The sequence below is a fragment of the Trichomycterus rosablanca genome, chromosome 5, assembly GCF_030014385.1.
Source record: "Trichomycterus rosablanca isolate fTriRos1 chromosome 5, fTriRos1.hap1, whole genome shotgun sequence".
In the NCBI taxonomy this organism is placed as follows: Eukaryota; Metazoa; Chordata; class Actinopteri; order Siluriformes; family Trichomycteridae; genus Trichomycterus; species Trichomycterus rosablanca.
In genome coordinates this window covers 50432399-50444624 of record NC_085992.1, presented here as the reverse complement: position 1 = coordinate 50444624, position 12226 = coordinate 50432399, and the positions used below count along the sequence as shown (strand labels likewise).

General features: G+C 39.2%; 1 protein-coding gene across 1 annotated transcript in view; it reads right to left on the bottom strand.

Moving 5' to 3' along the window:
• Window positions 1–10495, bottom strand: part of stx3a (syntaxin 3a) — a 13441-nt gene extending 2946 nt beyond the window's left edge. The window contains exons 1-8 of the mRNA XM_062995345.1: window positions 10466–10495; window positions 8439–8513; window positions 8259–8358; window positions 6417–6491; window positions 3454–3524; window positions 2563–2671; window positions 1186–1259; window positions 818–952 (exon numbers count right to left, since the gene is read on the bottom strand). Coding sequence (XP_062851415.1) covers window positions 818–952; window positions 1186–1259; window positions 2563–2671; window positions 3454–3524; window positions 6417–6491; window positions 8259–8358; window positions 8439–8513; window positions 10466–10495 — 669 coding nt within the window. The remainder of the gene's footprint in view (window positions 1–817; window positions 953–1185; window positions 1260–2562; window positions 2672–3453; window positions 3525–6416; window positions 6492–8258; window positions 8359–8438; window positions 8514–10465) is intronic.
• Between the last annotated feature and the right edge of the window lie 1731 nt (window positions 10496–12226).

Sequence of the window (12226 nt, the reverse complement as noted above, 5' to 3'; positions counted from 1 at the left end):
TGCAGCTGTGACCAGTTTAACTGCTCATTAATAGAAACTTAAGTCTGGTGGTTTTAGCTGGGAATTTCCGGTAATAATTAAATAATAATAATAATTAAATAAATAATAATTAAATAATAATAATAATTTAATAATAATTAAATACATATTAAATAAATAATAATGAAATAATAATAATAATTAAATAATAATAATAATGAAATAAATAATAATGAAATAAATAATAATGAAATAATAATAAATAAATAATAACTAAATAATAATAATAATTAAATAAATAATAATTAAATAATATTAAATAAATAAATAATAATTAGATAATAATAATAATAAAATAAATAATAATTAAATAATATTAAATAAATAAATAATAATTAGATAATAATTAAATAATAATAATTAAATAATAATAATTAAAAAATAATAATTAAATAATAAATAAATAAATAATATAAAATAATAATAATTAAATAATAATAATAATTAAATAAATATTAATTAAATAATAATAAATAAATAATAATTAAACAATAATAATTAAATAAATAATAATTAAATAAATAATAATTGAATAATAATTAAATAAATAATAATTAAATAATAGTAATTATTATATAATAATAATTACATAATAAATAATTAAATAATAAATAATCGTTTAAAAAAATTATAAAGGCGCCATCTAGAAAAGACGTCCTTAACCATTCTGGCTTGCATCAAAGACACTGTGTTATCAAAAAAGTCCCTGGCTAAGTACTGTAGTACCTTTAACACCTTAAGCCTCTTTGATCTGTGAAACAGAGCGTGAACGACGTACCTGGTTCTCCACCAGCATGGCGATATCCACAAACATGTCATGCAGCTCCTTGATGCTGCTCTCCAGTCTCATGATGTCTTTGTGTCTGGCTTCGATCTCACTCAGGGCCTGTTTGGAGATGGCCGAGTCCATGATCTGCTCACACAGTGAAGAAAGAGGAGCATTAGAGTAACAACAGCTATCACAATAGACCCTGACGTTCCTATATTTAATATAAATGACCACAGAATGCTAATGCATGCTTTCTTGTTCCTGATAGGAGATAATAAACTAATTGATTGATTGTTATGTGAGTGACTCATTTAATCAATAAATATACATTCACAACATGCAAATGTACATTTAGGAGAAATCGTACTCTTACGCACCCCCGCTGTGAAGACGGCCGCATTTCCACCATCCAGCATCTCCTCCAGCTCATCATCAGTGGTGGTTTTACCAGCTACAGACAGGAGAGAGAAGAGACTGTTACGGCAGAAATTTTGTGGCACTAATTTTTTGGCACTAGTGTTGCAGTCAACACACTTTCTATTGAATATATTGGGCACTTTGGGTGCCTCACAGCAATGCCTGGGAATGTTTGGGAAACCTGTTAATGCGTCCATGGTCCCGTGGAGCTGCAGATATTTTAGTCTCATGTAAAATAATGAGGTTGTTTTTAACACTTATACACTGAAAATAACACAAATATAATATAAACACACTGAAATACAATAAACCTGCACTTTAGCTTTGCTTCTTTATTGTTTCCTGATGCTTCTTAATGGTGGAGATGCTTGATCTTGGAATACTGTATTCCGTTCAGTACCAGCGCATTCACATGAGAAGTGACAAAACTGCTTTTGTGCTGCTGTGCCGTTATTACCTATAAAACGTGACTTATTGTAGTAAAACAGCGAGTGAGGAATGTGATCAGTGCAGGAACTTATGAGCAGTAATAATGAAGAGAAGTTTAGTGCTCCTGTCTCCTTCTTTTACTACATTAAACCACGTTAAGCTTTATTTTGAACCAGAAGCGTTTTAGACTCTGGGAGAAGCTGATTCTGATTCTCACAGTTTCTCAGAAGCTGGAGCTGTAACACAAGTTTAAAAGTGAAACAGGGAGGAGAATCCAGATAAACACAGATACATGTGGAGCTGTAACCCTGGATCTGCACCTTATTCCACACTGATGCAGATTCAGATCAGATTCACACGCTGATCAGGTTTTACTGCTCAAGTCGAACGCTGGACAAAGCGACAGTCGAACACACATCGACTTTAAGGTAAACATCGAGTTTAAGGGTACAAGTCTGTCAATGAAGGGCGTCGAGTTTCAAAGATTTCGAGTTTAGGGGTGTCGAGTTACAAGGTACCTCTGTATTTGCACCGTTTCTTATGTTTCTATTTTATTTTTATGTATCTGTAACTATTTTGTATATACTGTACCATTTGTATTGTTATTTTTTTCTTCCTCTCTATGTTTTTTTATTTTTATTTTAGCTTAAACTATAACTGAGCTTTGGCAACACGAATGTCCTTATTTGCCATCCCAATAAAGCTTCCTTTAAATTTGAATTTGAAGGTGTAAGTGTGTGTGTGTGTGTTTGCTCTGTGATGGCCTAGCGACCTCTTTGGGGTGTTTCCTGCCTTTCATCAAATGAATCTGACCCACAGCGACCCTGACCAGGATAAATCGGTGATAAAACAGACAGTGAATGAATGAATGAACATAGTTGGAGTTTAGTGAAATAATTTGGACTCACTGATCTCCAGCTGTCTCTGAATTCGCCCTTTGCTCTTTTCTCTGAAATCGACTTGAGCTTCGTTGTACCTGGTCATAACTTCCACGAACCTCCTAGCCAGGATGGCGTGCTGAAAAGAGACGGAGGAATTAAGGAGGAGAAGAGGGCGTGATTCATTCAGTCCATCTTCCTACAACAGGCGTTAAGGTTCGGCACTAAAAGCCAGAAAATGATCAATTTAAATCTTAAGACTTAATAATATCCACAGCTGGGGACTTGGGTACATCCCAATAATCATCAACACTCATTTCTTCCTCTTATTTTCCTCCCAATATCATTACTGCCAATTTCCCTATTGTAGTTCTGCTAATTAGGCCACATCTCTTCACCTGCCAGTGCCAGAATCTCACAGAGTGCCATCTAGCAGACACAAATTGGCCATCGTGTCTGCTGGGTGGGATGAACGGACTAAGTGGGTGGGGTCTTCAAACGCTGTGTAAGGACCCTGTTTAGCAGATAGAGGCGCCTGTGCAGAAAGCATAAGTGAAAAGAAGTGGTCCTCTAGGACTGCGCATGGGTCGGAGGAGGCGTGAGCAGCAATATACCCTCCACGAATGCAATCTGGGATCCACCAGCAGCGGAAGACAAATTGACTACACTAAATCAGGAGAATAAAAAGAGAAAAGGTATAAATAAATAGAAAAAAAAGGGGGACAGTTGTAGCCTAGTGGGTACAGCCTTGGGCCCTTGACGCTCTCGGGTCCTGGGGCGCTGTACAATGACTGACCCTGCGCTCTGACCCCTGCTTCCAAAACAAGCTGTTATACATGGATAAATAATTTCATTGTACTGTACACGTGTACCTGTATATATATATATATATATATATCTTATATATCTTATATACCTTACCTGAGACTTTTTAATCCGCATATCAGCCGAAACTCTGTCATCTGCATTCGGCTCCAAACTTTGCTCAATACCTGATAAGAAGATCACAAGTACACTAAATCATAACAGGGAGAACAAAAAAGGAAAATCCAAAGGATATATCGATTTAAAGTTAATACCCACTATATATATATATATACAGTGTATCACAAAAGTGAGTACACCCCTCACATTTCTGCAAATATTTTATTATATCTTTTCATGGGACAACACTATAGAAATAAAACTTGGATATAACTTAGAGTAGTCAGTGTACAGCTTGTATAGCAGTGTAGATTTACTGTCTTCTGAAAATAACTCAACACACAGCCATTAATGTCTAAATGGCTGGCAACATAAGTGAGTACACCCCACAGTGAACATGTTCAAATTGTGCCCAAAGTGTCAATATTTTGTGTGACCACCATTATTATCCAGCACTGCCTTAACCCTCCTGGGCATGGAATTCACCAGAGCTGCACAGGTTGCTACTGGAATCCTCTTCCACTCCTCCATGATGACATCACGGAGCTGGTGGATGTTAGACACCTTGAACTTCTCCACCTTCCACTTGAGGATGCGCCACAGGTGCTCAATTGGGTTTAGTCCATCACCTTTACCTTCAGCTTCCTCAGCAAGGCAGTTGTCATCTTGGAGGTTGTGTTTGGGGTCGTTATCCTGTTGGAAAACTGCCATGAGGCCCAGTTTTCGAAGGGAGGGGATCATGCTCTGTTTTAGAATGTCACAGTACATGTTGGAATTCATGTTTCCCTCAATGAACTGGAGCTCCCCAGTGCCAGCAACACTCATGCAGCCCAAGACCATGATGCTACCACCACCATGCTTGACTGTAGGCAAGATACAGTTGTCTTGGTACTTCTCACCAGGGCGCCGCCACACATGCTGGACACCATCTGAGCCAAACAAGTTTATCTTGGTCTCGTCAGACCACAGGGCATTCCAGTAATCCATGTTGTTGGACTGCTTGTTTTCAGCAAACTGTTTGCTGGCTTTCTTGTGCGTCAGCTTCCTTCTGGGATGACGACCATGCAGACCGAGTTGATGCAGTGTGCGGCGTATGGTCTGAGCACTGACAGGCTGACCTCCCACGTCTTCAACCTCTGCAGCAATGCTGGCAGCACTCATGTGTCTATTTTTTAAAGCCAAACTCTGGATATGACGCCGAACACGTGGACTCAACTTCTTTGGTCGACCCTGGCGAAGCCTGTTCCGAGTGGAACCTGTCCTGGAAAACCGCTGTATGACCTTGGCCACCATGCTGTAGCTCAGTTTCAGGGTGTTAGCAATCTTCTTATAGCCTAGGCCATCTTTGTGGAGAGCAACAATTCTATTTCTCACATCTTCAGAGGGTTCTTTGCCATGAGGTGCCACATTGAATATCCAGTGGTCAGTATGAGAGAATTGTACCCAAAACACCAAATTTAACAGCCCTGCTCCCCATTTACACCTGGGACCTTGACACATGACACCAGGGAGGGACAATGACACATTTGGGCACAATTTGGACATGTTCACTGTGGGGTGTACTCACTTATGTTGCCAGCTATTTAGACATTAATGGCTGTGTGTTGAGTTATTTTCAGAAGACAGTAAATCTACACTGCTATACAAGCTGTACACTGACTACTCTAAGTTATATCCAAGTTTCATGTCTATAGTGTTGTCCCATGAAAAGATATAATGAAATATTTGCAGAAATGTGAGGGGTGTACTCACTTTTGTGATACACTGTATATATACACACACACACACCGACCAGGCATAACATTCTAAGCACTGACAGGTGAAGTGAATAACACTGATTATCTCTTCATCACGGCACCTGTTAGTGGGGGGGATATATTAGGCAGCAAGTGAACATTTTATCCTCAAAGTTGATGTTAGAAGCAGGAAAAATGGGCGAGCGTGAGGATCTGAGCGAGTTTGACGAGGACCAAATATCAGTATCTATCAAGAGTGATCGAAGGAAGGAACAGTGGTAAACCGGCGACAGGGTCATGGGCGGCCGAGGCTCATTGATGCATGTGTGGAGCGAAGGCTGAACTGTGTGGTCCGATCCAACAAACGAGCTCAAACTGTTGAAGAAGTTCATGCTGGTTCTGACAGAAAGGTGTCAGAATACACAGAGCAGCACAGTTTGGTGCGTATGGGGCAGCATAGCCGCAGACCAGTCAGGGTGCCCATGCTATTAAAAATAGAAGTAATAATAAAAACAATAAAAGGGTTAACAATAAAAGTCGTGGGATATTCGTATCGCACTACAACTTAACTTAACATCTTAAACCAGGTTTTTTTACAGTAAATGGTGAAAAAATGTTAGTGGTGCTGCTGGCTGTGTCACCGTTTGTAAATATTTGTGCTTTTCATTTTCAACCAACTGACATTCTTGCTCTTTTTATAAAGCAGTTTATTCTCATGTGAGTTGTCATGTAATATCCTGTCTGTCTGTCCGTCTGTCTGTCTGTCTGTCTGTCTGTCTATCTATCTATCTATCTATCTATCTATCTATATGTCTGATTGTCTGTCTATCTATCTATGTCTGTCTGTCTGTCTGTCTATCTATCTATCTTTCTATATATATATCTTTCTATGTCTGTCTGTCTATATGTCTATCTATCTATCTATCTATCTATCTGTCTGTCTGTCTGTCTGTCTGTCTGTCTATCTATCTATCTATATATATATATCTTTCTGTGTCTGTCTATCTGTCTATATGTCTGTCTGTCTATCTATCTATATGTCTGTCTACCTATCTATCTATCTGTCTGTCTGTCTGTCTGTCTGTCTGTCCGTCCGTCCGTCTACCTGCCTGCCTGCCTGTCTATCTATCTGTCTGTCTGTCTGTCTGTCTGTCTATTTATTTGTCTTTAGTATTGCAGTGGAGGCCACTCTGTAACAACTGCTGTATATGAATAAATACCCACTTTTGAGTTTATTACGAGCATTGTTGGCTAGTTTCTTGATTTCGTTGGTGATGGCCTCCAAGTCATCTTGGGTCTCTGAGAACAAAATAAAAAAATGAGAGTATAACAATAAATGTATGTAAGATATACATTCACTTAGCTCGACTTGACAAATGAATGTTGGATTTAAATTCAAGAGATTATGGCTTAATGGCCTTGATCAGGGACCCAACATCAGCAGCTTAGCGGTAGAGGGGCTTGTACCAGCAACCATCTCATTACAAGTCCAGTGCCGAAACACTAACCTACCACTGCCCACAAGCCCTTATGTTTGTGGTTATTTAGGTGTTCTTCTGGCATGTCTCCTAAGAATGTCTAGGGTGCGTATGCCGGAGTCTCATGCTACTCTCTGCAGAAGTGACATTTTACTCTTAACGTTGTTTTTACCCCGAGGTGGTTCTGACAGGAACCTGTTTACCCACCCGAGGGTGAAGCCTGCAAGTCGAGACTGCCGTGCCAACAATGCTGCTCCTACTAGATGTGACGAACACCTGGTGTCAAGAACTCACTGAATAATGAAGAACTCCACATGTTTACATGATTTTTTTCTAATTATAATGTTTAGTTCAATTTAATTTTGTGTTTGTATGATTTGTGTAAATCCTATTTATTCAATTTATGATCCTCCAGGCCACCCAAGGAGGACGGGGGTCCCTGCTCTGAGTCTGGTTCCTCTCGAGGTTACTTCCAATGTTTTGGTCTGTCGGTCCTGGATTCTGTAAAGTTGTTTTTGAGATGATGTGTATTGTAAAAAGCACCATACAAATAAATTTGACTTGACTTATCTAATAACTGTAATGTGGTTTTGTTAAAAATAGACTTTAAAATGAACTTCAATTAGAGGATTTACCCCCAAAACGTTCATTTTGAGATTGACCTAATTAACCAGAAATATAGCAGAGATGGGGACAACAAAGACTCGTAAACAACAAGAGTCTCTAGCGTCAGCACGTGTTAACATTAGTTACGTGTGACAATTAACCCGTTTTGGCCGTCTTAACCCACAACACACACAATGTTCCAGCCAGCTTCCGGTGTAGTGATGAAGCGTCGCTCCCTACTCCCTACACAGTCTGAAGTTCACTTCATTTGAACATTTTCGTTACCTGTGGATCAGAATCTCACTTAAAATGGTGGAATACCCTACGTAGTGCACTTCACAGGAACAGCCGGGGTGAATGGAACAGAATCGGTGCTGATGGTTGAAAGACGCTTTCTGAACCAATCAGAGCTTCTGATTGTAATTGTTAGTAAGAAATGCTGTTATCTGCATTTATTCGGTTTGCGTCACACAGATGACGCGGTAATGAAACGCTCGATCGGCTTTCTAACGACTTCCTGTTTTACTTCACAACCGGGAAAAGTTTGGAGGTTTTTAATTATAAGCACATTTACAAAATAACGGATTCTATTCCTAATGGGACACACGCTTATAAATGTAATAGCATCTGGAAGAACAGAAGCTAAGGTAAGCAGCGGTTATGATTGTTTTTGCTGTGTTTGGGATTTTGGCCGCTGTGCCGTGATTTATTGAGCGCTTTTGTTTTGTAATGAAAACAAAACGTATCAGTTGAAGCTTTTAACTGGAACCTTCTTGTTACAGAAATTACATTCATTTCTATTAGATGTTTTTTATCTGAACTTACAGATTATTTGTTTCTACGCTACATTTCCAATATATGTTCTGTGTCAGAATTTTGCCCATCATCACTAAGAATGGCATACACACAATGCCATCAAATAATGCCAGAGAAGAGTGAACCTACGGTGTAAAGAAGGTAATGAAAAGGAAACATGTTTTACTCTGGTCTGACGTAGGTGCAGACAGGATGACGGAGTACAGCCGCTTCACTTCCGTCACGTTCTCATCCATCTTTTCAATACTGGTGCGGATTTCGTCGATCTGATGACGGAACACAAACATAGTGTGACTTAAGGTGGGAGATTGTACAGGAAATGTATGAGCTGTTTATACCGACATACCTGAGTAAAGAATCCTTCCATAAACTCTTTATCTTCCACCTGGACCTCCACGTCGTCGGGGGCTGCATCCGTGTTCTGTTAGAATCAGTGAGAAATAGACGTTTTAATACAGGCTTAGAAAATTAGTATCTATTTACAATTGCCTTATGGGCGGCAAGGTGGCTCGGTGGGTAGCACTGTCGTCTCCCAGTGGTCTGGGTCATTTCTGTGTGGAGTTTGCATGTTCTCCTTGTGTCTGTGTGGGTTTCCTCCCTGGACAGGCGCCTCTCTATCTGCTAATCAGGGTCCTTACACAGCGTTTGAATACTCCACCTACATAGTCCGGTCATCCCGCCATAGCAGAAACGTGTCAGCAGCAGGAACTGCCAAATGTGCCCACTAGATGGCACCCAGTTCAGAATCTCGGCGCTGGTGTGCTAGCGGAATATCCCGCTGCGCCACCTGGGCGTCATCACCCAGTGAGTTTTACCCACCGTGACCCTGAATAGGATAAAGCGGTCATAAAACAGACGATTGCTGTACGGTTTAAGTGTGTATATAGCAGTGTTAATTTTGACAGCACATTTTGATTTAGTCATAGTCTTTTGACTAAAATGTCATTTAGTTTTAGTCATAATTTAGTCATCTTAATTGTTTTAGTTTTAGTCTAGTTTTAGTCGACTAATTATTATAAGAATATAATCGACTAAATCTACAGTCGATTCAGTCGACTAAAATATAAAGGGTGTAAAATGTAAATGCTTTGTCATCAGTTCCCTTGAATTATTTAAGTCATTATATACACTTACACAAAATGAAACATTTTTAATCAGTTATGGAATATTATTAATGTTTGAATGTGCAATACACACAAAAACAGATTTAACTTATTTCAAACAACATCTTTATTTACATGACATGATCAAATTTGTGCAAGTGTGGTCTTACCGCGGTACTGCAAAAGAGATTAGTACTGATTGGATGGCTACCCGGCTTGTCCCGCCCCTCCACATACGCTAAAGTAGTTATGATTGGATCTCTTCCTAACTTGTCCCTACCTTCCACAAAACTAAATCAGTTATTGGATGTCGTCCGTGCCAAACATTTTCGTCTCGTTTTTATTCGTTGACGAAAGTGTCAATTCATTTCGTCGTAGTTTTTATCCTTTTATGTAGTTTTTATTTAGTTATCGTCTTGTTTTTGTCATGAAAAAAAGGTTCGTTGACGAAAACTATGACGAAAATCATTCGTCAATGAAATTAACACTGGTATATAGTTTATCAGGAGGGATTCGATGCATAACCAGGGCAATAAATGTCAAGGGGTGCCAATATTTAAATTGTTTTTATTTTGTTCAATTACGAGGCGAGTTCATATGCGGATCAGCTTTGTGTACGGAGAGCCACACCCTGATCAACGCATTATCCCTCGACTCAGCCAGCAGAGGTCGTAACTGCATCAGTTATGAGGTCCCGTCCGGCTCCCACCCTGTATGAACAACAGCCAATCGTCGGTCGTGTAGCCTCCCAGCCCAGCCGGATGGCAGAGCCGAGTTTCGAACCGTTGAGTTCGAAACGTCAGCTCTGGTGTGCTAGCGTGTTTTACCACTGCGCCACCTGAGCGCCTATTAAGTTCTTTATGTTGCTCTGATAAATGTACAAATGAAAAGCTAGGGCTGTTGTAGCCTAGTGGTTAAGGTACTGGACTAATTTGTAGAAGGTTGCTGGTTCAAACCCCACCACTGCCAGGTGGCCACTGTTAGGCCCTTGAGCAAGGCCCTTGACCCTCAATTGCTTAGACAGTATACTGTAAGTCGCTTGGGATAAAAGGTTCTTTGTAAAAGTGTATTTATTTATACTTCATAATGCACCACACTTTTACAATAAGAAACAAGTCTAGACTGCAGACAGGCCAGTCTAGCAGCTGTGCTGTGTCCATGGAAAAGAAGTCATGCAGGTCATCATTTAGGCTTTAAGAGTCTCAGTACGACCACTAAAATCCCATTATGATTAGTTTTATTTTTATAAAACAGTCACAATAAATGTTACCTCTTTAAGCTGTGCCAGTCGGTCCTTCATCTTGTTGTTTAAATTCACACAAGTTAATGGTAATTAAGGACCAGTTCGTTTCCAGTTCGTGTTAATATCAGCCGTCAGGTGAGAGATCTGATCATGAAGGTCTCAGACAATTCAAGATGAAAAAAAAAACTTCTTTTTAATTTCTTAACACTCTTATACAAATTAATTTAAACAAGTTAGATGCTAAACAACATTTTCCACGGCAAAATTAACTAAATAAATAAAAACAAACAGAATATAGAGCTTGTTTATCTCTGTTTATCGTCTTGTAGCCCTGAACAAATCTAACAAAAAATCCTCTCAGAGCAGATTAGTGTGAAAAGTGTGCGCCTGGTGTAGGGTTGCCAGATTGGTAAACTCCCTGACCGTGTCAAACTCATTCAACTCGATCTCGACTGAAATTTCATTTGCATACCAGTGAAAAGACTTTTTTCCAATATAATATATTGAAATGACTTATTTATTTTATATACTTTAAACCCTTTCAGGGAAGCATGGTGGCTCTGTGGGTAGCACTGTCGCCTCACAGCAGGAAGGTCCTGGGTTCGATCCCCAGGCGGGGCGGTCCGGGTCCTTTCTGTGCGGAGTTTGCATGTTCTCCCCGTGTCTGTGTGGGTTTTCTCCCACAGTCACTGAATTTCCCTGTGGGTGTATGTGTGCCTGCCCTGTGATGGACTGGTGCCCCGTCCAGGGTGTTACTGTGTGCCTTGCGCCCATTGAAAAGCTGGGATAGGCTCCAGCTTTTTTTTGTTGTTGTTATACATGGGATTGGGGTTCTCTCACGTCCCCTTCAAATCAAGCTCTGAATACGGTTCTAGCTTTTAAAATACGTTTTACTTCCCCCTCCACCCAGACTGGTGACAGGTCATTAAAACTAATAATAAAAACAATTGAACTTAGAAATTCTAGGCTGGTCATGAGCCGAGGAATCTGAATGAAACCATTTTATGCGACTTGACACCAATCTGGCAACCCAGTCTCAGGAGCCTAATCCTCAAACTGTGTGCAGCGCTGAACACTGCGCATGCGCTGTACGTTCAATTACAAAATCTTGACTTCGAACAGTAAACAACTTAAAGCCTTGCTAACAAGGTTAAACTAATTTTGTAGATTTCGACTTAAAATGTGTTAAATTGGCCTATTTTATATCATAACGTGTCAATACCAGTAATATATTAGTCTCTTGGTTCACTCATATCACTGAAGTTAATGATTGTTCTAGAAATGAGGGTGTTGTTTTCGATTCTCATTTTCCAGCTAAGAAATATTGGAAAGTTCAATCGAATTTAGTTTTTTCAGGATTTGGAGAGAATTATTCAACTATACATTATTCAATTATTCAACAATGTTAACACAGACCAAGATCTTGTAGGAATGTGTCCAAAACCCAAGATAATCTGCCCAGTCAGTATTAATATGTTTCTAATATTGTGGCCAGTAAGTAAATATAAAAATCTATATTCTGCAAAAATAATGACTAAATACAATTCGAACTCTAATATAAGTATTAGCAGCTATGTACATTTACATTAAATTGAGGTGGTGTTTTAACAGTTCTACTCACTTTAAAACTATTAAAACCTTTACACCCAGAGGTACACTCAATAGCTGGTAAATTGATTCCAAGATTTATACTTAAATATTAAAATACGACTGATAACATTTTCTTATTGCCTAACATCTTGAATTACTGACGTTTTCCAGCATTAAAATGTATCTGGTACTTCTCAA